Source organism: Rhagoletis zephyria, unplaced genomic scaffold, assembly GCF_001687245.7.
Source record: "Rhagoletis zephyria isolate East Lansing unplaced genomic scaffold, Rhagoletis_zephyria_1.1 Rzeph_scaffold_03935, whole genome shotgun sequence".
NCBI classification, from domain to species: Eukaryota; Metazoa; Arthropoda; class Insecta; order Diptera; family Tephritidae; genus Rhagoletis; species Rhagoletis zephyria.
Window position 1 is genome coordinate 8,234 of NW_016161018.1, and position 27,070 is coordinate 35,303.

The following is a 27,070-nucleotide window of genomic DNA, read 5'->3' on the forward strand; positions in this document are numbered from 1 at the left end:
CCGTTACAACTGCTATTTTTTTTTTTTAAATACTACTGATGAAGAAATATAGACATATGTGTGTAATAGAATGATAGATGAAATTCTTACTTAATTTAGATACAAAAAACACAATACTACTATTTACAGAATAAAAATGAAACATTTTCTCTTACATTCTTTATACTCGTATTTTTAGTCGCATACCATTTCCATATTTCACACACATTTCACTTAAATTCTTATAGTACGCAGTTCTTTATGTGAGAACAGCTTATAAATATGGCAAATATTTTTCTTTGGTTAGTTTATTCCAACGTTTTTCTCGACACGAATGTTTTCCTTACACTTCATGTACATATGTATGTATGTAGTTCTCTATTCACACGCATTCAAAATAAATATGCAGCTTTCACACGTTGAACAGCGAGTAAGTTGGCTGTAAGCTTAAATACAGCTGCTAACTGCTTACAGCACATGAAGATTTTCGCAACTCTTCGACTTGGAGTCTCGTGCCCAGACACGTCCCAAAAGACCTTTAACTTTTAGGCTGGTCGATGTGCGAGAGCCACGATATTTGCGGGGGCTGGAAGAGATGGAAGAGAGATGCAAGATGTTATTAGTTTTATGTTTGTACGTAGTATGTGTAGAAATTGGTGATTGTAGGAGAAACATAAATACACATACGCCTAATGCTGGATTTCCACTTGGCATTAAATGGCAAACATTTTAATGACAAAGTTGGGCATTAAAAAATATTTAATCATTACGTTAAAAAATAGTAATGAAATTCATTTTCAAAAGGCATTTCTAAAATGCCCCCAATTTTTTGTCATTTCAATGCCTAGTGGAAATTCGGCATAGCATTCAGATATGTACATTAGACTGCATCACCCCCCCCAAAAAAAAACGGTACTGTGTTCCCATTGGAATTATAAAATCTATAAGGTATATTTTAAGACTTGCACCAAAATATTTCGGAAAAATAATAAGATTTACGTGAACTGGACCTTCAAAAATGGAGTTTTTTATGAATAAAAAAAAACCCATCTTTGAAAAAAGTTAAAAAATAGCATCAAAAATCTCATTTCTATGATTTCGTTCAAACTTTTTTTTTTTATATTTTTATGCAGACTTTTAAGCTTAAACTGTTTTGTCATCTGAGTGGGATTTTGTTCAAAAAAGTTCTTTGAGAAACTATTTTTATTCATAAAAAGCTCCAGTTTTGCAGGTATTTCCTAATCGGTCCAGCTGACGTAAATCCTATTATTTTTCCGAATACCGTAACTTTTTTTGGTGATGCAGTCTAATGTACATCAATTATCCAATAATAAGCCCCTAATAACCGTATTGATAAAAACAAAATAGTTCTTAATGTGCAGGTTTTACAAACCCCGTGGAAAAACTGTTTTGAGCTGGTAAGGTCCATAAAAAAGGTCGGCTTTGAGGCCCCTATTAGGATAGATATCTTTCCGATAAAGAATCATTTGATATGTAGCTATTATTGGGATGATTCCAGTGTTAGAGAAATGTGGTGTATCTGACTCCAGGATGAAAGCAGCAACAACAATCGAGACTAACCTAAACTCGTTCCAAAACCACGAGACTGATAAAATTTCAATAACATTTTTGCAGAGGCACCCCTTATTACTATTCTGGCGTTCATTTTACTCAAAGTTTTAGAAAAAACTTTGGGGCGAAAACTTTTGTTAGCTTCCTAAAGTTTTTACGGAGAGATGCAGAGAGTGAAAACTCTCTATAGTCATTTGGGGTATTCATAAGAAAAGTGCTAACTCACCATAACTCTCCACATATCTAAAAAACTTAACCTCAGTGCGATATATTTAAAACAAAATAAATTACAATACTAAACCTCAAGAGTGAAAATCTTTACATCTGTTTCTACGTTTGTGTTTCAAAAATTGCGAAAACATAGTTTTTACACAAAAAGAACCACCCTAATATTTTAACTTACATATAACTATATGTCGAAGTATTCAACATATCTTTTGACATATCTCTCACTCACCTGCTTTGTGCACTGCCGGGCGGTGTATTGGCATCGGAAATGACATTATTCATTGGTCCCAGCGGTGAGTTGGGGTTAGTGCCGCCGGTTAGGCAGGCGCCGCTGAGTGGTGAGCAGGCGCGACGCTTAGACTTACGAATCGAACGTTTACGGAATAGATCCCTGCAAAGAAGGCGAAAAAGAGTAGAAACTTAAATAAGTAGGTATGTTTGTAAAACACTGTAATGAAGGTGAATGAAAGGGTAAAACGTAGAATGGAAGCAGCAAAGTGACAGCACAAAAAAAAAAATACCAAGCAGCTTTGCTTAGAAGCAAAACAATCAAAGTGAAAGCAACAATGCTTTTAGCGGCAGCAACATTTGTAGATAGCGAAATACCAACAAGGAAGTGCTTGCTATTTGTTGTTTATGTTGAATGCCACAGCGTTGAACGTGTGGGTAATTCATGCCGCCTTCTGGGCACGCAATCAATGAATCGTTCAGGCGTTGCGACTATTGCCATACGGCTGTTCAATCGGCTTAATTGTTGTCATGATTCTGCCATTTGCTTTTTAGCTTATTTTCGTTTTTCGTTTTCAATTTTTGCTAATGCACCAGTGTTGTTGTTTGTTAGTGTGTGTGCAGTTTTGTTTTTGCCTGCTTACTCGCCGGTCGGGCATTTGTGCTCATTGCACTTTGGCGCAATCTGTTGGTCTGTTGCTGCAATCGACCTGTATTGTTTTCATTACTATTTCAGTCACCTTTGGCTTTGGCAACGTAATTAAAATTGATTTGGGCCACATGTGTGTATGTATGTAGGTATGTGTTTGTACGTGCCTTGTATTGAATTATGCAAAAGTGTGGCAATTTCGTTTTATTCATTTACATATTTATCGTCGAGCTGCACTCATTCACTCACCTTGATTTTTCCGGATTTTCCAATTTCAAACGTATCTGCGACAACAAACCGACCAACAGCTCATCGACATTGTGATTTATGCCCACAGAGGTTTCAATGAATTTGCAATCATAGGCGGTGGCCATGGCTTTGCCCTCTGCAATTAAACAACAAAATCATTTCGCAATTTTAATTGGTTCATTAAAACAGGCGATATACGAGTGTGTACATATACAAGCGTGTGCAGTACTTAAAATGGCATTGTTGTAGGCTAAAATTTTATAAGCTTTTTAACTTTTCAATTATGTGCTTATTTAAGTAACAGGTGGTCGCAAATGTATTTGCTATAATTTGAACAGTTCAATGCTGACTTGCGTGACGCACAGTCTGCTGTGCAACAAATCAACTTTAAATAGCGCAAACGAAAGTCTATAACACTTTTTTTTTATTATTTTATATTAACTGTGACTGCGTCATTAACAACTGCAAATTCGGTGGCTATAAGTAGCTACATAAATGGAGCTTACCTCTGTCAGCTCGAATTGCATTGCTCTTGTTTATAGCTGGTCGCCAATGTCAAAGTCACAAAATTTTTACAGCTTAAATTTTATTGAAGCAGCCGGATTACGTACAGTAGCATTCTATAGAAATTTTATTTGACTTGAGAATTGAGGGAAACTTGCGCATTTAATTGCTCTTGATAAATAACGGAAAGGCTAAAAGAGACGCATAAGCACTCTGGCCTCATGTGGATATTTTATGAGTACAGGCAGGGAAATTAGTGCACCGTAAAATTTATTTCACAAGCAATCTATGCGTATTTCGGAAATAAAGTCAAGGTTGTACGGATGTACCCCAGTGGATTTCCGGTGGGATGAGAACTACTTACACTGCGGCATTTGAGGCACCGCCACGTAAACATACCTCCAATCATATCGTCATCAAGAAAGAAGAAGTGCTGACGGATTCCTTCCATGATACAGATTTGAACAGAAAATTAGGATATTTTTCGCAAGCAGACAAAACTGGAAAGAGGAACAAAAAAAGTGGTCATACCTAGCATATCGACTGCTGTCTGTGCAAGGGTCCACAGTTTAGAACCCAGTTTCTTAAACACTTGCACGAGGTTAGGAATGCTGGCTTCCTGTAAGCTCATAACTACGGAGTTCGGTTAGGATAGGTAAGTGGGCTGCCTCCGTACATGGAGCACACTTAGACACGACTAAGCCGTCCGTTTTGATGTCCTTAAGAGAGGAAAGGAAAGAGGACGCAGAGAGGCCGGAAGGTGAGGGGGACGGTAGGGACAAGGAGGGGGAGGGTAAAGGACAGAATTACGACACCCATGGCTTCTTGCAAGAGCAACGCTCCGTGCTCGTAACGAAGCTCTTGAAGCGACTGATGATGCCCATTTCCGGAAGCTCGTCGGGAGTGTGAAAAAAGTGCGACCCAAGGTGCTTAAACCTTAAGCTCGCAAAGGCAGAGAACTAGAGCAGCAAGTGTTGAGATGATTCCACCTTGTCATCTTCCATGCAGATGGTGCAGTAAGGGGCGCAATGACCAGTTGGCACTCCCATCAATAGCGAGATATGTACTTGTTTAGTCTCAAGAGCTCCCCAGACGACCCCCGGTCTACTCGTGGCCAGAAGGATTTTGCCACCTTGCATTCCAAGGTCTTCGCCAAGCGCTCGCTGAGCCGACTAAACGTCCATCTGTCCAGAAGCAGACCACACGAAGTCAAGGGAGCTCGCAGACCTCCTTCAGCCGGAAGAAGTTCCTCAATTTCTGTGTTGCCAGCTCAACGGCCACGCAAATTCTAGCGACTTCGCTGTGACCTGGAACCCAAATAAGCTTAATAGCGGAGTATTTCGATGCGCCCGTTAAGGAATCCTTCACCGCCCTGCCTGCTATATCTATAGGCACAACATTTAACATGGCATTAAGCGCCAGAGTAGCTGTGATTCCAATTAAGGTGACTCTTTGCACCCTTTCCAGCTGCTTGATGATGAAGCTCTGGTCAAATGTGTTCCACCACATAATAAAATTGGCCATGGCTGGTTTGATTCAAGATGAAAGGGAAATGACCAAAGACGTTTAAGACTTAAAAAAAAAAGTTATTAAAACTATCCATTAAAAATTTATAACTTTTGGCCTCTTGTTTTTACTTAAAACTAACTAAAACTAACTCATTTAACATTTTTAACAAAACATTTTTGCTTCCGGTTGTATAAAATTCCAGCGTTTACAAAAAATCAATCAAGTTTGTTCCACTCATATATGTATACAGATGTTGAAAAAGGATAAAATAAAATGAAAATTTTTAGTTTATAGCTCTCAAAGAGATGAGAAAAAATACTCATATTTTTATGTATGTATGTATTTATGGAGAGGTTACTATTAAAGATAAAAATCTCTAAATAAATATTATCAAATATTCATTTCAAATAATGCTCGCAGCCATAAAAAAGTTGAAACATTAATTTGGCCAAATTCTGCAAATTTCGAAATTCTTATATTGTACACATACGCACATATAATTATGTGTGTATATTTATATGCAGCATGTGCACTGTGTCAATTGAGTTTTTAATACGGCCATAAAAAGTTTATAGACTATTACCCATACTCGCACTTTTGCGAAACAAAATATCGTAAAATCCCAAACGCACAGCTGTACATAATCACCGCAACTGTATGACATACCTAAGAAAAAAAGTTCAAACATATCCACTTTGCGCGCATACTGAATTTTCCCGCATAAATTAATCTATAAATGTCAATTATGGCATTGCTTCGGCTTCATTAAATCGCTTAATTTGTATGTATATGTGCTCACTTTGACATTCAAATGCAGTCAACAGATGGCAATTGGGTAAAATTACTTTCCGTATTTTGAGAGCATAAAAGTCATTATGCGGAAACATAGGATTAAAGAATTCTGTAAGCTCATTAATTAAGTATTAATTTTTATTAACAACCATATTTATTTTGAATAATGACATACATATGTTAATAAAGATTTTTTTCAAACCATAGTGTGCAAAAAATTAAAAATTCGTGTATGTTTTTGATGCTTTTGTTTGACTTTGCTTTAACGAGTATAAAAAATAAATACTTTCTCTGACTGCTTTTGTTTGCAAAGCCATAACCACAAAAAATATTTCTATGTATATACATAACTTTAACGATTCAAATTTATTTCCAAAAGTTAAATCAACTTTACATTCCGCCTTTTGCCTATTTTAAATTATCTGCAGCTTCTACGCTTAATAGCAGCCTCAAGCGTTTCATTTAATATTCTATGTACGCAAAAAACTCCAGCCAACATAATTAATTAATAATTAAGTCTAAAGTTGCTTGTTGCACCTAATTTCCCGCAGACTACTTACTAAAGTTGGTGGCAATAATTTATGCTCATTTAATTTTTAATCACACCTTGCCTTTTTACTTGTTCTTAGAAAGTTTTGCGTTAGCATAAAGAAAATTCTACTACAGCTGGAGAATGGCGCAATAAAAGTAAAAGAAAAATGAAAAAATGCAAAAAAAAAACAGTATAACGACACTTTATTATAGCAACAAAAAGTTGTTTACGTTTTATTGAAATTGCTTCTTAATTAAAAGCAAACAATGTCACTCAGTGCGTTGCATCCAGTGAAACACAAACAACAAAGTAGCACAAAAATAATATTAATGTTGCAATGAAATGAAAAAAAGTAAACTTAAATGCAGAATAAAGAGTAATAATGTTAGCCATAATGACCGCAACAGGCAACAAACAGTAGGTGAAGGTTAAGGTAGGCATTATAAAAATACAATCAAGGCGAAATATGTATGTTGCTCATACGCACTGGTGTGCTCAATTGAGGGTAGACGCGATGTGCAGGTACATACGTAATAGACATACATACTTATGTATATGCTAGGATGTAAGTTGAGTGGCATGGTTTGGATTTGAAAATGTGTAAAGCAAACACTGTATCGTATTTCAACCGATTTCAAGTTTTCAAATGAAATGGGGCTATTAAAAGGCCATTAAGAGACAAACAAAGTAAGTAGCTTTCACCGAGAAGAATTTTTGCGCTGTCTCAATACTTTTTATTGAATCAATTACTTTGCGAAAGTAAAGAAATAATGAAAATAAAATGTAAGGCAAGTTCTTGTTTGTATGTATGTACATAAATATATAACTTCTATGTGCGTATGAAGCAAACATATAACAATCCGACTCGTCCGACTTTTGTCACGTTTGTACAAATATAAAGTAGACAGCAAATGAAACACTTGTCTGCTTCGCAAGAAACTTTTCCACTCATCAATTATGGTGTAATTTGCCTGCTTTTAGTAATGCTGACGACGTTACTGCTTCACTTCATTACACCAACTGGCTTCCACTGAAAGGAAACAGCACAAATTGCAGTGAAATATCACACATTTTGTAATGATGATGCCTTTGGCCTATTTGCTGTGTCTTTTATTTGAGTTTTATTTATTTATACTTGGTCACATCGTTGAGCAACTCTGTTCATAGCAGTAAAAATGCTTTTTCGGAAGTACAAATCATCACAAACTTAACTAAGTGGGTATTTGATGATTGACAGCAATTAAAAAAAAAAAAAATATTTCACTGCAAAAGATGTCAAACAAAATATAAGAAAAACGTGAATAATAGGAGTTGAACTGTGGTATGAAATGAAGTGTAGATGAATTTTTGAATGAGTGATTGCAAGCTTGGGTTTTTAAATGGTGTTCAAGCTTATTTTTCTATTTAATTTGTTTTTAAAAAGTGCCTTCAAGAAATGAGAAATAAATTTTCTTATTTCCAGTTTACTTTAAATCAGTTGAGCAAATAATTTCGCATATTTATGTATTTCTACAAGAAAATTTACAGCAACGACAAATTACTTTTTCAAACCACAAAAATAATGAAACATATTTCTTCAGAATTTTCTTGAGAGCTGTATACTAGCCTTTAAATAGAAATAAAAACTGTTCTGAATTACGGTACAGGTGTGCAAGTACATTAGGCTTGTGCAAGGTAATTTCTAACAAAAATATAATTGTTTCTCCCTTTCTTACAATTTTTGGTGGCACCTACATACATTCGGAGTAATAAAAAAAGGTTTAAATAGTTCTACTGGAATAATCGAAATATTTCTCTTTAAGATCAGACTATAAATTCCGAAGATACGACGAAAAAATCTAATCGTCTTCGAATCGAAATAATTCCTTATACAAAGTTTCATGATTTTTGGAGAGATTTTTTTCCACTGACATTAGGATGAGGCGATTATAGCGCCAAATAAGAAGAAGAATATGATATTTTAGGGTTAAGAAATGAGTTCTGGTGGGTAAGTACTTGAACGGTGTACTTGGGTTAAATTCCGGCTGTAAATGACGAATATATGATGAAACATTTTAAATGGCGATCCTTAAACTCGGTTAAAAAATATTTATACATTAGTGCGGAGTAATCTGTTCGGACCAAAATTTTAGAATTCTAAGATTAATTCTAAGCAAAAGTGGTGTACAAACTATATACCAAACATGACGTAAGACCCACCCAATTTTCAATAGAAAAAGTAGTATATTGTATAAAGAAAACACAAAATTTTTTAAATGAAAAGTTAATTTCGTTCAGAAAAAAATTATAATATACTGATTTTTATTTAAAAAATTAGGATAATCAAACATCATTTTTGGTATATAGTGTGTTCACTATTTTTGCTTAGAATTCGAATATGCCCAAATTTTTTTTTTTTTGAAATTAGATTAATCCGCGCTAAAATATGTACATACATATATATGTAAATATATTTTTTCGAAATTTCCTTCACTTCACTATCTGGGAAAATTTTAGGTAAAAATCTCGACCTACGACCTTATAAGATGCAGCTGGTACATGAATTATAGCTGATGGATCATCAATTGTGCCATACGTTCGGCCAATGGGTACAAAACCATCTTTAAGTCAACCCAATGTTTCTTATAGAAATATTGTATTGAGTGACGAGGCTAATAATATTTGGCTTAATGTATATGACAATAGGTAGAATAGCCTTGCTTCGTTAAAAATGATAACGGTGAAAGCGTTATCGATGACGTCGAGCGCTGTAGAGCCATGTTGACTGAAAATATGACTTTTCACCCTTTTTGGGGAGATTAATAATTCTTATCAAGCTTATTAATTGTATGATGAAATCTCAAAAAACGTAAGTTTTGAATTACCTCTCTATATTATTAAGCGTGCGATATGATGCTACTTGTGGCATTAGATGAATAGAAAGAACAAAGGAAAATATAACTTACATAAATACAAATAAGTATACAAAGCCATAGGCCTAACGAAAATATTGAAAAAGAAGAAGAATAAGAATACAAATTACCACAGATTGAGATGATTGAGCGCATAAAGTTATTATTCAGATATAAAACCAAAACAGAAAGAAAGCACAAAAGAGAAAATAAAAAGCTTAATCTTAGGTGATTTAGCTCGAAATTGCGCGGTTTATTGCGCAACTGCTTTTTCCATCACATTTATGCTACTTTCCGAAGGCAAATAGTACAGCGCAGTTATGTATTTAGTGTGAAAAAAAAAACATAAAACAAAATCAATCAAACGAATTTAACGATTTATACACTTGTAAATGCGCAGTTGATCGAAGTTGCGGGATTAACTACTTATGTAAAGAGGCTTTAGGAAATACTTAAATAATCGGATGCAATCATTTTTACTTATATGCAAATGGAAGTAGTGCAGTGAAGACTATTTGAGATGCCACGCAATAGGTTTCACAATTTTTTAACAAAACTCTTTAAATAGATATCAAAGATTTTTCTGAAGCCTACATTCTTTCAACAATGCCATTTTAATGAGTTTATTTTAAAAAAAGTTTGTTTTGTCAAATTCATATTTCTCTACTCACCATCGGATGTCACCAGTCGACTTCTCGCCAAATCGGCTTTATTCGCCACTAATATGACAGCCTTTTGCGCGATATTTTGATTTGTCCACAGCACCTGCAATACATGTTCGGCCACAGTGAAACTGCTGCGGTCAGCAGCTGAATAAATGACGCAATAACCGTGCGGATCATAACTGGATAGGCAATCATCAGGCTATTGAAGGCAGCAAGACAAACAGAAAAACGAAATCCATTTACAAGAAACCAAGTAAAAGTGAGGCATGAAAATAGAGAAGGAGTAGAAATAGAATTAATTGACCATAGAAAATTGATTTATGTATTTATATTTATGCACATACATACATATATCCAATATATGTTTAGAAGCTCTTTATATTCAGCATAATATAAAAAAATATAAAAAGGACAACAAAGTGTTCGCCATAACCTCCGGCGGGAATGCTTATGCGCTTCAATGGTTTTAAGCAAATTTAAATCCAAATAAGGCCACAATAAGCAAATATACATACATGTATGGGGATATATGTTTATGTCTAAATCTCATACGCTTGCTTATCAGCACTTTTTGTGTGGAATAAATGTCAAGAGCAGTGGCAGCTTGGCTGACAATTCAATTCAGCTGCGATGCTTGTAGTTAACTACGCACTCAAATGAAATGCATGACGTGTGGTCGTTGGTTAAAGCAGCCGGAAAGCCACAGGCGCACACCTACATACATATGTACATACATACAAACAGAATTAAAAGGACAGACACTGCAGGGCATATGAGACCGACCAGCTGTGGTGTGGTTTAAGATACATTGTGTATGTATGTGTGTGTGTGTGTTTTGCCCTTTTGTTTGCACTGCTTAAGTGCGTGAAGCCATCATCATCATCATCAAGTGGCCAAAGGATGTGACCGTCATTTTCATTTCATCCGGCTGTGTCTGGTTTTTGATGAGTTTATTTGTTCTTTTGGCCACACGGTGAGCGTCAATTAAAAGTAGTCGGATAATTTTAAAATTCACATTGCTTAAAGTTTTCTGGCATACTAAAGACCATTAATGGTGTTCCCTAGCAAGTAAACGGCAAAGCGTTGAGGAATAGTTTTCTAGAACATGTTTTTATTTTTGAAGCTTATAAAAAAAACTGTGCATTCTCAAAAGAAAGCTTTAATAACAGTATCTAGGTTTGTATATTTTACCATAGAGTTGCCACCTATATAAAAAATTCAAATAAGTAAGTAACCAGTAAGTTTCATAGAATGCAGCAATATAAGTATGCAGAAAGGGGGGGTTCACAATTAATTTGCTAAAATTTATATCGAGGGTTGCCACCATTCTATTATCCATATTCTTTATTAGTAGTATGTATGTGTTTGTATTATACTTACATTCATTTCTGTGTAAGCGTGATCGATGAAAATCAGTTCGGACTCCTCGCCACTTAACAATACTGAGACAGATTTTTCGCCAGATTCATCATCTGTGGAAAATTAAATTTTATAAAAAAAAATATAATTATATATTAAGTATTCACTTTGTATAATATTGTATAGAATTTTAAAACTTGAAAACGTTAAAACTTGTACTGAGAATAAATGCGAATCTCTACAACACAACTATGCATATGGCGAATAAGGAACGAAAGTTGGGGAATTTCTGATTCATGCCACCCAACAAGCAAACAATAATTGTATGAAACACAGATGATTAGATAAAGAGTAAATATGTATGCATGCATTTTAAGTTCGTTAAATAGTCGATGGCTATGTGGATATGTATGCGAGTATGCTTCTCTTTTGGTTTTGAACTAATTATGGGCAGCTTGATAGTTTGGTGAAAGAGCTGAAATTTTGTAGAGTGGATAATGTATGTATTTAGATGCAATGAAAAATTTTGGTTATATGTATGTACATGTACATTTGTATATTTGTGAGCTGTAGTTATGGCTATGGAAGCGTAGTAAGGGTATTTTTATGGGTAGGTATGCAATCAAGTGTTAGAGGCGTCGGTAATATAAGTGGCACGTTTCAAATTTCAACTGAAATTCGTGTGAAATGTTCTATTTAACCGTCATAAATACATATTTATAATTTAATATGCAAACATATGTACGTATTTTCCTCGAGTTGTTTTTTGTGCTAAATTTGATTTCAAGTGTAGTGCTCCTAGGCGTATACGCAACTTTAAAACCTTCAATATAAAATTACTGTGCATGAATGTACATATGGAAGTAATTGTATTTAACTTTGTACAATATTTTTTTACCTTTCATTGCAACATTTTGCATTGTTTTTTATTTCAAAATGATTTGGTTTATATTTTCCAGGAATAATTTAATAAATCTGTTGTTACGTTGGAAAAGTATTTAAATTAAGCGAATTCAATAATATTGGGCCGTACGAATAAAAAAAATAAGCATTGATTTTTCTTAAAATTTCAGATTTTTTACTCGATTTATTCAAATAAATTTAAGTAAAAGGTCTGAAGTTTTAAGAAAAACCAATTGCTCAGCTCAGGAATTTTGGAAACAACAGGCAACAATGAGGCAGCAACGGAACACTGGTGACTAATATCAAAAACGTACCGTTGTTTCAAACGTTTTTGCCTTAGGCCGAGGCCACATAATGAGCAGCAAAGTGGCGAGCGGCTTAAAATTAGAGCATATGTATAATATATTATTGAAGTGGCCACACAATAAGCGCTTAAAGCCGCTCACCGCTCACCGCTCCCACGCTCATTGCGTGGCTCAGCCTAATTAACAGCGCGCCTTAAAGTGTTTTTGTCGACTACCTGTTAATGTTAACTTCACGATAAACATATCAACTGCTTTGCCGAATTCCTGTTATACGCATGTAAAAGCCCTTTAACTATTCTTGCTAGAGTTGCCCTGTAAAATGGGTGGAAAAAAGGTGTCAAAAAACTAACTAAAATAATAATTATTTACATTCAATACCAATTTTCGTTTTAGGTAATAAAGAGAAAATGTTTTGTGAAAAAGGCTACTTTAGGGCATTAAAATTGTATTCCTAACAAAAGGGCAAATACGTAAATATTTATTTATCTACAAGAATGCCACCAACCGAACTACAATTATTCGCATCCGTAATCAGCTTCGGAAATCAATGAAGTGTTTAATGAAATTGCCGAAAAGGGGATAACAATTGCAGTGAGATAAAAATTAACGGTAATGATAACAAGAATCAAAACAATGAGACCTACGGTTAGAATGAATGTAAAAGTGAATGAAAACTATTAAAAAAAGGAAAATTCTATAAAAATGCCACAAACTGTTCAATGGAGAAATAAAGAAAATATATAAATATTTATTGTAATCATAAAAAAACCTAATACCCATAACGGACTCGTGGTTGAGTGAAGAGGGAAACCATGTTTTGTGCATATCGTAAAGATCCCAATTTTATTTGGGAACTATTTGTTATACCCTACGCACAAATTCACCATTGGTTTGAAATCTCCTTTCACATACGGGTCTGTAGTTATAGCCAAGAAGCTGCGCACAATGCATTGGCCAGCATCCTAACTACTTCCAAACTAGTTTGGCAATGCAAATCTCGACTAAATTATGTTGGAAAATATAACGAAGTTGTTTTACTCTAGTTATCATTGAAAATAAAGTAGTTTATAAATTACTTTCAAACTAATTCAATTTCCTGCAGGGTAGTGACAGTTACGAAATTTGGTATGTCTGAAATTTCTACCAACAACACAATTTATGCGGAAGGATGTCTCATACAATAAATATAATCTGCTATTGACAGGTTATTTTTTTTTTAATCGTGCATTGGTCATGAAAACTTGCCACTTTATAGAACAAAAAACCACAAAAAAACCGCATAGCAAAAATAGAAGAGGAAAAATAAGCCAAATCCCAAAACAAAATACAAAGAAAACGCAAAAACGGAGATTATTCAAGATCTTTATAAGTGAAAGTGGCAAAACTCAATTATGGTCGCAACAGCAGTAAACTTTCAACTCATTTAGAGCAAAGTACGAATTAAATTTGGAAAATACATGGAGAAAAATAATGAGCAACATATGAGTGTATGTATGTAGTTGGTGGGGCGGGGGGCGTTGGGGGACGTTGGGAGGCAATGTATTTGATGCAGAAATATGTACATTCGCATCGCTAATTTCCTTGGAAAACTTAACATTTCGGAAAATCAGAAAATTCATGAAAAGTGGCTTTAAAGTTTTGATAAGATATTTCATACATTTAGGGTGACTCTGGGGTATCTGTATGGTCTGAATTAAATGATACTGACTTGGACAAGATGTGATTTTAAAAGGACGATGCCACTTACTACGCAGCGCACGAAACAATGGCCCTATTGCGAATCGAGTTCCCAGGATGTATTATCTGACGAAACACCGACGGCAAAGGGCCGACGAATCTTGGGATTTGACACAATTGGAGTTCTTTCACTGGGACTACGTGGAAAGTATGGTCTATGCCAATGAGCCCTTTATGATTCCGGAGCTGAAGAACGAACACATCATGCTATGCTATAAAGTCATGGAATCCTGGTAGACTCAGAAAAAAGTCAGCTAAATATTTTTCTCTCAACACATGATTTGGTTATAGTTACTAAACCAGTCTCTTTGGGTCGGTTGTTCAATGTTCGGTTAATACAAATCGAAGATAGAAGCTCCGTTTAAATACAACGACTGCATTATCGATCACTTGTTATATGCATGATGTCAAAATCGTCGATAATGATGTTTAACTGGAAGGTAGTGATAACCAGACATTGAACAACCGGCCCTTAATACTAGTATTTTTCCATTTAAAGAAGATGGTGATGAAGCAGAAATTTTTGGCGGACCATAGCCATATGGTCTGGCACTGTTTTATGCAAAAAAAAATAAATTTTAAGTTGTGACTGTTTTTGATTTAGGGTACTAAATATATGTACATTCACATCCTTGTGCAAAAAAACATACATATGTACTACATACATGATTACACATATGCGCACGGAAGCGTACGTGTGTAGGTATTTTTATTTTCCTACGTAGAAGGATTTAAGTAAATATCCTGCCTGAAAAGGGTTGCAAATGTAAGTGAGCATTTGTGCAAATGATTTACACTACTTATCAGGGAAAGTTATTTTGAGAGTCTCTTCTAATGAAGATAAGCAAAACAGTTTTCAGTTTTCAGTAATTAGTTAAGCTGGCAATGCGGCAGGGAGGATGAAATTAAATACAAGTTGTAACAGCAAACTGAGTGTGGGCATATTATTTTGAATGAGTTTCGTTGCAAATAAGTTAAAGTGGGTTTATGTACTTACTAAGCAAATGAAGAAAGTTATTTACGTATGCATACAAATGTACTTGCAAAGGAGGGGAGAACGAGCAAAAGGAACTTTGAAGACTAAATGGCTGACAAATTTCAGTGCGTAAGTTTGGCATTCGAAGTTATCATTACATTTCTAAAGGAATAAGTAAATCTTGTGAGAAACTATCACAGCAGAAGTAGTATGTGCATGTGTGGCAATAGCAAAACTAGACAAATATACACATGCATGTATGTACACACATACATATGTATATTTATTTGGATGACCTGTGCCACTTGTATAGCACACTTGTGTGGCAGAAAAGTTTTGCAGGGCGGACATTCGTATGCTGTGAGCGAGTGTGGAGACAGGTGTCATAAGAGGACTTCATAGTACTTTGTAAGTAACGGTTCAATGGAGGCCACTTAAAAAAGAAAGTTGTGCTTCTTGTTTTGGATAACCATTTTACCTATGCGTATGCGTTTGTGTGTGTGTGTGTATTTTTTTTTGTGCATTTTGAGTGCGTCTTTAATTTGCTTGCTAACTTCGCGTAACTGTGGGCGGACGGATGTTTGCTTGCGGGTTTCTGTGTTTGGCTGTGTGAGTGCTCTGATTTGGATAGTTGCTCTAAGTGTGTGCATGTGTTGTTGGTTTAGTGTGCATTTATTTAGTTTTCAAACAACAGTAGCAAATATGAAAATTCAAATTTAAAATACTCGTATAGCAAATTTTGTTTGAATAATGAAATTTTAGCTCTGATCAGATTAAGCGAATATTGAAAATTTTACTTGAAATGTTAAAGAGAAAATATATGTTAATATGCAAATTTTGTTAAGCGTAAATTGCTTTACCGTCAGCGGGTTTTTCGATTTCTATACGTATTTCGCATTGGCCTGCTAGAGTTGCGGAAAATGGTGGCTGATTTAAATCTGTGTACATTTGTAAATATTGTAATTTAATAAGAGAGTTGATTTTTTTTTGTTGTTTTATAAATTTGTTTACATGGGGCAAGTTTTATTTTATTATTTTCATATTTTAGTTGCCAGTTTTTGTTTTAATATGTTTTATTGATTTTTTTGAATATTTCATAATATAATTTTTGTGTATTATTTTTATTAGTTAAATTTTTTATTTTAAAAATTAGTTAATTTTTCCAAAAGTTTTTTTAATTTTTCAGTTAAATTTTTTGGGTAATTTTTTAAATGAATATCAGTTTTAGGAATAATAGTTATTACCGTTTTAATATAGTTTGGTTAAATTTTTTTTTTTTGGAAAAGTTACGTTTTTTTTATTTCAAAATTAAATTTTTTAAATAGTAAATATAGTATATGACGATGTAAAACAATTTTAATACATTTTTACAAAACCAATTTTGTTTTGAAATTTTGATGAGTTTTTGATTTATATTATTTTGGTTTGTTTATGTTTATAGTTAATTTTTTCATTTATAAAATAAATATTTTATGTGTGATTTGATTTTTTTATATAATTTATTGATTTGTCAATTAATTTAAATTTTTTTGATTTACATTAATAATTTTCATATTTTTTTTAAATTTTAAAATGAATTTTTAGCAGTATTAAAATAATTAATTAATTAAGTAATAAATGTTTAAAATTAAATGAAATTTTGATGTAATTTTTTTTTGCGTCGTTTATATGTTTTAGTATGTATTTTTTTATATATAAATTTATAAAAAATATTTTACGTCATGTATTTTTTTTAATTTTTAAAAACATTGAAATACACATTTTTAGGTGCATTTTTTATGCGTTTTTAAATTTATTTTCAAATAAGTAATTTAATTATATTTTTTCGAATTAAAGAAATGAAATATTATTTTTTTTGTTTAACGTTTTATGATTGGGTTAGATTTATAAATTTTTTATTCAGATTCGATTTAAATGTTTATTTTTAATATTATTTTTTACATGCGAAGTTTATGTTACAGTTATTTTTTTTTTAAATTGGGATGCATGTTTTTTATTTTATTATATAGTTGATTTGGAAGTTCACATGAAAATTGAAATAGATTTATTTTTTGCATTTTGTATCAAATGGCGAACCAATTTTTTTTTGTATTTGTGTTGACAGATACGCAGTTTTGTTGAAATAAAAGAAGAAAACGAAAAAATAAGTAGAAGAAGAATTTGTAAATACGCAATTGTGAAGAAGAAATGGAAATTTACGTAATTTATGTATGTTTTTATGTAGTTATATGTCTATGTAAATTTTGTCTATCTAATTATTTGGTAGTACAATTGTTCACCAGATTTCTTCTTATTCAAATGGTGAGTGAAAATTTCAAATCAATTTGAGCATTTGACTGCAAAAAAGCTCGAAGCAAACGCAAAATTTTAATAAAAATTGCGCTAAATAAATGTGGAATCGCAAAATTACGGAGAATTCACTTAGTTTACTTGAATTTGAATGATTCGCGCAACATAAATTTAAGTAGAGCAGATTGCTTTGAAGCAACAACAAAAATAAAAAATAAAACTAAAACAGAAAAGTATAAACAAATTACAGCTAATATAAGACATATGTACACACGCATAGTAGAATACAAACAAATTATTTAGTGAACATGGTGAGTTATTAAGGCTTGTTTATAATTCTGCTTGTGAAAGTTCACCAGACGCGCAGCATTGACTGACACAACGGACATGAAGTCGCTACAGCCAACTACCAATGAATCGCTGACTAACTGTTGGTTTCAGCTGTTTTCCAGCAATTTTAGTGCAGCGTCTGGCATAGAACGCGTGCGTACACGAGTAGGTAAATTTTTATGTCAAGCCATCTGTACGTTTTTGCGCATGAAAATAATAACGTTTTGAGGCAGTTAGCGGTGTAAGCGAGCGGGATGATGGATTGCATGAGAGTTAGGAAGAATTCAATGTGCGAAAATAAGCAAAGTGAGAAACGATTCAATGAAAAATAATTTTTTAATGTTTTTTTGCGTAGTCGCCACTCTAGTTAGAACTTTGAAGAGCAACTGGGCACTTTAAATTAATATTTTCAACTACAAAAATTGTATATTAATTTATGGCAAGCATTCCAGTCCAAACAGCTTAAATGGCTTTTGGGTCAAACTTATATGGAAAATTACCAAATCAATCGAAGATGGAAACATTTGACTCGTACTTCTTGGCTAACTACGCGAGCTCTCAGGCATTGGAATTAGTCGCACCGGAAACTCCGTAATCGGCTCTTTCGTCTCGGACATTCCGCCGACTAAACTAATGGTCTACGTTCAGTTTTTTCGTGGTATCACTAAGCACCATCCCCTAATTATCCAAGTGGTAGCCTCCTCAACCTAACTTCACTTAAACTATCTGAGCATCATACTTTTAATGCTGCTAAGCTTCGGAAGTGGGTTAACGTATGAAAGTCTACGTAAACGAATGCCTTCCTTCCACTGAAATATGTACATACGTAGTTTGAGTGGATTAGTGAGCCTCCAAAACCTCCGGAACCTCCTCTTCTATCACTTCATTTTCAAAACTCAACACAGTATTCGCCAAATTATTGTAATACGGGAGATAACTGTATTTTGAATTTAAAAACGTAATAAATAAAACTTAACTTCTGAAAAGCTATAGCTCAAATAAAAACCCGCTTCAGTTATTTTTTTGTTCGCCAAGTGCCCTTGAGTACATCATGAATTTCCACATGTGCAGTATGCATATTAGGGTGGTCCAAAAACAGTAAAGTCGTAATTGATATGCTCTCACCCCTAGGATTGCTCTATATTGAAAAAAGTGTACGTGTATTTTTTTGTTTTGAAATAAAAAAATATTTAGAGGTCGCTCAAAGCGCTCAAAGCTTTGCAAATAATTTTATATGGGGAAAAACAACTTTTCGTAGAAATGGTTTAAAATTCGATCGGAAAGCTCTGGTTTTCTTCAGCAGAACACACAATTGTTTATTTAACCATTTTTTAATACTAAGGATTTTTTATTGGTTTTATTGGCATTTTGCGGGGTTTTTGTGGGTTTTTGGCGGACCTATAAATTATAGTTGCGATGAAAAAAAGGTTAAATAAACAATTGGGTATTATTACTGGGAATCTCTTGCAGATAAACATAGTTTCCCGATAGAAAAATATTCATTTTTAAGAATTCTATGCCATTTCTACGAAAAGTTTTTTTCCCCTCAATATAAATTACATGGAAATCTTTGAGCGCTTTGAGCGACCTCTAAATAGGGGGTGAGAGCATTACAATTCCGACTTAACTTTTTCACATGCATTTTTGGACCACCCTAATGCATATGCATTTGTAGTGGTAACTTTTGTTGCAGCGAAAACAGCTAGCTCTATCCAAACCTGAGCGTGTAAAATCAAATAATATTGAAAAATTGCATAGCCAGTGGCATGTTGCATAACTGCCATGGAAATAAATTTTGGAAACATTTATGGTTCCACAGGCGTGTGCTTTGAAGTAGAAACATGAACAGCAAAACACAAAAAATAAACTAAAGGTAAAATTAAAGCTGAAAGCAGCAAAATTCAATAAAAAATCAATTATGAAAAAAAAATCTTAAAAATTTAGCAAAGTACGAGTGTAAGCAAATTTAAAAGCGTGAATCCGCAAAAGCACTAAACTTGAAAATTGAATTAAATTTTAATAAAGGCATGATGGGTCCACCTAGCTAGGAATATGTACATACGAAACACAAAAAAGCGAATGAGAAAAAGGAAAGCAGAGGTCACAGCGTGTAATGTCGGACGGTCGATAGTGCGGGTGAAACTAAAGTATGATGAAAGTGAGGCGGTAGAAGTGAAGCTGATGACTTTGACTTTATGTAGTAAGTATAGAGTGGTTAAGCGGTTTTGATTACTCTGCTGATTGTGAAATGACTTTAATGACATTCATAGAGGCTATGAGCGGTGAAAGAAGTCTCAATGATGGATTCCGATGGACGAACGTACTTGGACTTACTCGTACACACACACACACACATAAAATTTAGAATGAGTATGTATGTATGTATGTTGACTTTTCAAATGAAAATTAAAACCAATCAATTGATAAAGAGACAGTAAAAGCGGACAGACACAGACAGAGAGAAGCAGAGACAATTACACATAGGGAAATGAACACTAAATGAATACTAAAAGCGCCCGCAAATAAAGTTGAATGAAATCTAATTAAATAACAGCAAACGAAGCAAAAGTTAGTTAAATCATAAAATTGTTTCGAATTTGAGTGAAAATTTTTACGTAAGCAGCGTGTACAAAAAAAAAAAACGACAACAAATGCGCGGATGGATACATTTAAAAGGGTAAGGGGAGAATTTTAAATTTTGTTTTTAATGCTTTATTGTTTAGTATTTAACTGAGTTTTTTCGCGAGATTTTTATGTATATCCTGATTCTAAGATGCTATTGTAACGAAAATTGATTTGTGTACTCACCAATACTTGTATCGTAGGCATGCAAATACTCTGAAGTCATAAATTGAGAGACCAAAGAGCTTTTGCCCACTGCTGGGCCACCGAGCATCAGGACTCTGCGCGACAAAGAGAGAAAAATTTTAAAGTTATGTTGAAGTTTATAATATTTAAGTCTCATATTTTGTTTATCTGACATTGTTAGTTATAACTACATAGAGGTAAAATCATAAACTTCTAAAAAACGTTTGAATATTTTTTGTAAACATAATTTTTAAGGGCTTTTGGTAAAGTTTTTCTGTCTTATAAAATAAGCGGGTGCATCAAGTGGTCTTCTAAGAATAAAATGCCTTAATTATTTAAAAAAAAAAAAAATCCTTAAATGTTGCTGAGATAAAAAAATAGTTTACCTATGGATATGAAATAATGTGTATCTGAGAGCATGATAGAACTAAAAAAGTATTTTAATCCACATAACTAAAGACCTCACAGGAGGTTTTTTATTAAACCATAAATTACTATTCTTGCAAAAGGCCAATTTGATAAAAAAAAATCTGTTATTTTAATTTTTTCATTGCATTGAGCTCCTATTCGTTATAACCCTCTGACGTGGTAGTCTGACAGACACCGAAGGTTCGACATTTTTCCCGAGCTTCAATAACATTGATTACTAAATACGCCTATTTTTCGACATATAGTTTATTTATATGACTATTTCACTAATAAGTGCTTAAAATATTTATAGAATTTTCAGTTTAAATCGAAAAAGGTCATTCATAAATATCGAATATATATTTTTTGATCTGCAAAATTGGTGTCTGATAGACTACACGTCAATGTTTATAAGTACCGTTATCGGCAAACTTATCGATATACATAAGCAATTTTCGATAAGTATATCGACATAATTCTTTTAACATTTACCGATATTATAATCGGCGCATTTGCCGTTAGTATTATCCTTTTAATTTCAATACAATTATCGATAGTATAGCCGATGACGTTATTGAAAAATTCTCGATATATGTACATACATACATATATGTGAGTAATGCAGGAGGTATATATTGGATATATATCTGCGTTAAAGAGCCATTGGGCATATGCATAAAGCTTAGAGGCTTTATTTTTTAGGAGGACAAAACATTCAAACCCGCCAATATGAGACTTAAACCCAACTACGATCTTCACGGTACTAACGTCAGATATTTCTCCTGAAAGTAGATTTGGGAACTAGGCCCAATTGCCAGTTTCCGTCTTGGCGCGACACCATTTACTGTCAGTCACTCAGCCAGCCTTCTGTATAAAATTTAAGTCCCAGAATCCAAGCAGATTACAAATAAGGTTCATGCGCCTCAATGTACGTTCGGGGTCATAATTAATCGCAAACATTGCTGCATTAGCTATTGGTGGTACCCCGTATAACTACTTCTGGAAGGCACCTCTTCATAAAAATGGAGGCAACTGCAGTTTTAAGCCGCTTCTGACAGTTGGTTTTCATGAAAAGCTTTTAGTGGTTGAAATACACTCGGAATAGTTCCATCTTAAAGATTTGGGGTTAAAGAAAGGTAAGCTCGGAACCTTAGAATTTATAGATTTTTTTTGCAGTCAATACATCCTGCGGCTCTGAGTCTATCAATGGATCGGGGAAGTGATTGCCAATCATAACGAAAATTTCCTTATGTTGAAGGAAAACGTACATATTCGTATCAGCAAGGAAAGGTTGAGAATAATAATAAATTTTAATGTATTGTTTCAAGTCGATATTATTCAATTAGAAAGCTGTGCAGCATCGACTTGCATATATAATTATAATTAAAAAGCTGAAGATTGATGTTTTCCTCACCTAAACTATCGAATTGATACCTAGGTTGTATGAAAAGACTTACATTCCATACGTGCCTCTAATACGAGTTATCATACAACAAATTAAGAAAATCTCTCTGAATCGCCTTTAATTAAATTTGTTCGCACATACTTAAAGACTAGCAGCAGCACCTGTACAAATTTACTTTAATAACGGTGTAGTATGTTTAAGTACCACTTCTATTTGAAAGCAAAAAAAATATATAGATATAAAATAAAAATAAAGATAAAAGAACTCACCTGTATGGTCCACTGCCTGGATTTGATGTGCTGCTCTCACGGCTGGACGCCAAACTGCAGGTGGCTGATGTGCGAGCCGAATTTGGGGCTGGTAATTGTGCGGCAGTCAAGTGCTCCGTGCTGTGCCACGCCAAAGAAGAATTGTAGAGGAATAAAAACAAAAAGAAAAAACTAATCAATGATGATCATCGAAAANCTTTATGGCTTAATTGAACATTAAGGCTGTTATGTTAAATATTTTGTATTAAGTGACAATTAGATGGGTGTTTGGGAGTGATTGATAAACATTTTTGCACTTCTAAACTTTAGTTTACAAAATACCAGCACATATCGTTTTACTTTTATTAATGTAGGACTTTTCTTTAATGTCGGATTTCCACTAGGCCTAGAAATGATGGAAAATGTGTGCCATTCAAAAAATGCCACATAGAAACGAACTTTATAACTATTTTAATATTATTATATATGTGACCAAAAGTTTAAAGAAAACAGTGACAGAATTTTTGCCCTACTTTTAGAAGGGTGTCGAGCCATAATGCCGAATTTCCACTGGACATCAATTGAAAAAAATTTAGACTGATAGAAATTTTTTCGGGATATTTTAAGTATTTTTAGGAAGATTTTCGATAGCTTGAGAGATGTTTCTTACGAATGTGCAACACATTCAGGACTTGTCAGGAGTTTTCGAAATTATTTTTGGAAATTTCAAGGTCTAATGGTACTTTTAAGTCTTAATGTGTTCGTTGCTTAAAAATTAATAACACTCTTTACTTGAAAAACGTTTACTCATAATATTTTTAGCAAAAAAATGGTTTTCAGGGCCTTTTAAGGGATCACTGGCGACTAAAGATGTGTACGGGATTAAATATTTCATCACGATCTCGACATTTTTAATGTTTTAGAAGTGTACCGCGGGTCCTAAAATCTATCACTAAGAAAAATTCACATGCCGTTCAAATTAATTAAAAATAAAAAATAATAATAATGAAAGATCTGGCATCTTCCGATTATTTTGTTTAACTTTGCTGTTCGTTTTCGTCTCAATAAAACATAAACAGTGCATATTTCAGACAACGTTTTTAAGGAAGATTTTCTGAGTTTGGGGAAGTTGCGGTTTCAGCGAGAGTGTCGCGAAAGGATTTTGTTCCCGTCTCGCCCGCTTAATTTTTACAGACCTTCCCGATACCGCTCATCCAGGAAAATTTTAAAGCAGTACCGACTTCTCAGATTTTCTCGGGTTTTTTTGAAGTTCATAGGTACATTTCAACCTTTGATTCGATATCCTTTTAATTAGGGTTGGTGAGAAGTAAAGAAAGCAAACATAATAAGTCTTTCAAGCGATTCTCCTCATTTTCTCTTATACAAAATATTAATGAATTTATCAGAAAAATGAAATTTTTTCAAAAAGTTTTGCGTACTTTGAAAAATTAAATATGCCACCAAACTTTAAAATGTGACTCTGGGGCATATATTTATATGTAGGATAAGGATTAAAAAGTTGTAATAAAAACTTTTCAATTGACCCAGTTTAGGCAACTATCAGTTCTATTTATTATCGCCTTTGGCAGTTGTGCAACAAAGTTCTTCCACGATGTTCTTTACTACAATCGCTTTCGGCCCAAACAGTTACTAGGTCATTGCCTAAATCACCTTCAACGTCTGAGCACTGAGTTTATGTAATTTAAGTCCAACTAACTTGCCTTAAGTAAGTACTAATCATATAAACGTTAAACTCCTTTTTTGCAATTTTCTCACCAACGCTCTGCTTGTAATGTAACTACATTTTAATAGTTGCAAATGTGCAAAACTCTTGGCCTTTTCATTGCTAAACTAGCAAGGCAACGTTCTTCAATGTTCTTGTCCACCCGATCTTAGCCTTAAGCGTCTGCATACATTAGTATTTACTTAGTAAATGGTTGTAAAGCACGCCAGTCTGTACAGGCATCAAGGAGCAATGGGTGTAACTTTTTCTCAACTTAACTCCTCATTCTGTGTGCTTCAACACGCTTGATTAGGCGGGCAATTACTCGTATTTAGTAGTTGTATTTAGTAGTAGTGGCGAGTCCTTGCTGCCAACTCCGACGAGGGCAAATTCTCGTGCATTTTGTCAGATATATATCTCCGTTTATAGCCGTTTTACCATAGAATTTAATATTAGTTGTTGGTTTTTGTTTTGTTTGTGTTTTTCTGCGTGTTGAGAAATGTGTTCGTTGCACGCAAGTGCAATGCAATGTTTCGGAATTTCCAGCGACTTGTGGAGGTTAACGGTGTCGGAAAACTTTATAAAGTATAGAGCGTGATAGATGTGCTAATATTTAATTACTTGGGTAATATTTGTACATACTTTTTAATAGATCTTAAATATTAGCAACATCTTGTAACTAAGTACGTGCAGTTCACCATTAATGTAATACAGTAAGTCAATCAATATTGTTCATGCTTGAACCAAAACCACATAAATCGAAGTTTAAATATTAATACATATAACATTATGCAATTAATAAAAAAAAATTTTTGCAGTTTTCTAAATTTTACAAATTTCAAAATTTTTTAAAATTTTTTATAAAAAATAACTCACAAAATTTTAGCTGGAAAATCATTCTGAATATTAGAAAAGCATTATCGGAATACTTGTTTGAGTCACTCTTTCTAATCCCCTGCTTTATGTACATACATACTATATATGTATGCACCTGTGTTCTACTTTCTTCAATGCCTATAGGTTATTCTTGATGCATATTTTCTTGAAGAACGTCTTTGATTAAGCATTAAAAGTATTGAGTAAAAACTTGTGAAGTGGACCACCCTATTTTTACGAAGGTCTAGCTTTCTGTGGAATTAATTGTTTTACAAATTTAAGAATTTTTTTTTAATACGAATTATTTTGGAATTAATAGCTGTTAAGTTCGAAGTTGTTTAGATTTTATTTGTTTTCTATGTTTAGTCTTAAACCTTTCTGAATTTTTCCTGCTAATATCCGCAAACTTTCCTTCCATAAAGTGAGAAAAAGACGAATTTTCTACTATCTTAACTACATGTGTTTTAGTTTTTTTTTTTAACTTTAGAAGCAATTTCAAAATTAGCAAAGAATTTTTTTTTTCGAGCTACCACTCCCACAAATCTCTGAAAGTTTTGACCGGGTTTCCAAGAGGAGTGTCCCAATCTCTCCACTGTTGTTGGAAAAAAAAAAATTCTCTTCTTTTAAAGTTTGTTAAATCAGTTTGCAACTCACATATTTCTTTCTTAAAAAAAAAACAACAAAATCTAAGTGTTTTTTCAAGCAACAGAAATAAAGAAAAAAATATGTCTTGTGATTTTTCTTGAGAGCTGAATTCTAAGCTTTATACATATCTGCTACCTTCATCAAACGCCTCCAAATAAAATATTCCCTCATGTATGAGTATGTAAAAAAAACGTATCCAAGTTCTCATTAAAGGCAATAGAAATGCTAATTAAAGCAAACATTGTTATGGCTTTACACTTTCAAGCCAAACGCAAGGACAGGCATTCAAATTGCGCAGCATTGCATAAAATTTATGCTCAACAGGTGTCGATGTGCATAAATTAATATTTTTAAATGTAAATGCGTAGCGAATTGCACCCACATAACAAATCAACAAAGAAACAAGCATAGTTGCTTAAAACGTTTGCCTTCTACATCCTTACGTACTTATTACATAGATAAGTATATCACCGTAGGGAGGTGAGTAAAAAAATATTATACTGGTATAACAAAAACAAAACTTTGACTGCATTATTTAAGGAAAGAAGAAAAATTCTCAAAGAAATAAGTATAAAATATTTTAAACTAATACAAAGGACTATCTACGGTAAAGGCAATGTAAGTAAAATACTAGGGCAATTCATCTAAGCGCGTAAATGTCTCGTAACCACGTACACCTCGTACACTTACTTGATTCTGTATGGAAAACCGGTTTATTAAGGAATTTTTTTTGGCGGTTACGAGTCATGTACGCGTTTAGATGAATACACATAAATTTTTATTTTATTAATTTGTAACTTTTGCGACATAGCAACAGCTACCTAACTTGTATATTTGCGAAAACATTTCGCGCGCAAATATTGTCAACGGTCCAAAGCAAAAACAATATAAAAGTACACATAAAAGGGAAATCTATTAAATACCGGCAACAAACTTTGCACAACTTTTGGCCAACTTTTCAACAAGTTTCACTAACAATTCAATGCTATTCATTCGAACAGTTAGGTACTCGGTGCGTGAGTTCAAAAACATGCGAACAGCGAATGGTGTGGCCTCCCTACAAGCAAGCAGCTTCCAAATAAAACGCATATTATTTGTGAATAACTCAGTGAGAGGGGAGACCAGCAAAAATATTTATTGGACCAAAAAGTAGTGGGTAGGCACTGTGGCCAATGGTAATCAACTATTACCACCTCCGCATGGTTGTAAGCCATGCAGAGTCCGCAGAAGACTCCGGAAGCAGTGTCCGGAGGATGCATC

At 33.6% G+C, this 27,070-nt stretch overlaps 2 protein-coding genes across 2 annotated transcripts in view; both read right to left on the bottom strand.

The window, feature by feature from the left end:
• Positions 1–22,772, bottom strand: LOC108369970 (GTP-binding protein REM 1-like; the record flags this gene model as incomplete). Its single annotated transcript, XM_017625200.1, has 7 exons — positions 1–565; positions 2,009–2,170; positions 2,906–3,041; positions 9,805–9,997; positions 11,179–11,270; positions 20,506–20,600; positions 22,588–22,772. Coding segments are annotated over 7 exons (981 nt in total), but the record flags the coding sequence as incomplete, so codon positions are not given.
• Positions 19,966–27,070, bottom strand: part of LOC108369971 (cyclin-dependent kinases regulatory subunit-like) — a 14,759-nt gene continuing 7,654 nt past the window's right edge. The window contains exon 3 of the mRNA XM_017625201.1: positions 19,966–19,984. The gene's annotated coding sequence lies outside the window, so the exon portion shown is untranslated. The remainder of the gene's footprint in view (positions 19,985–27,070) is intronic.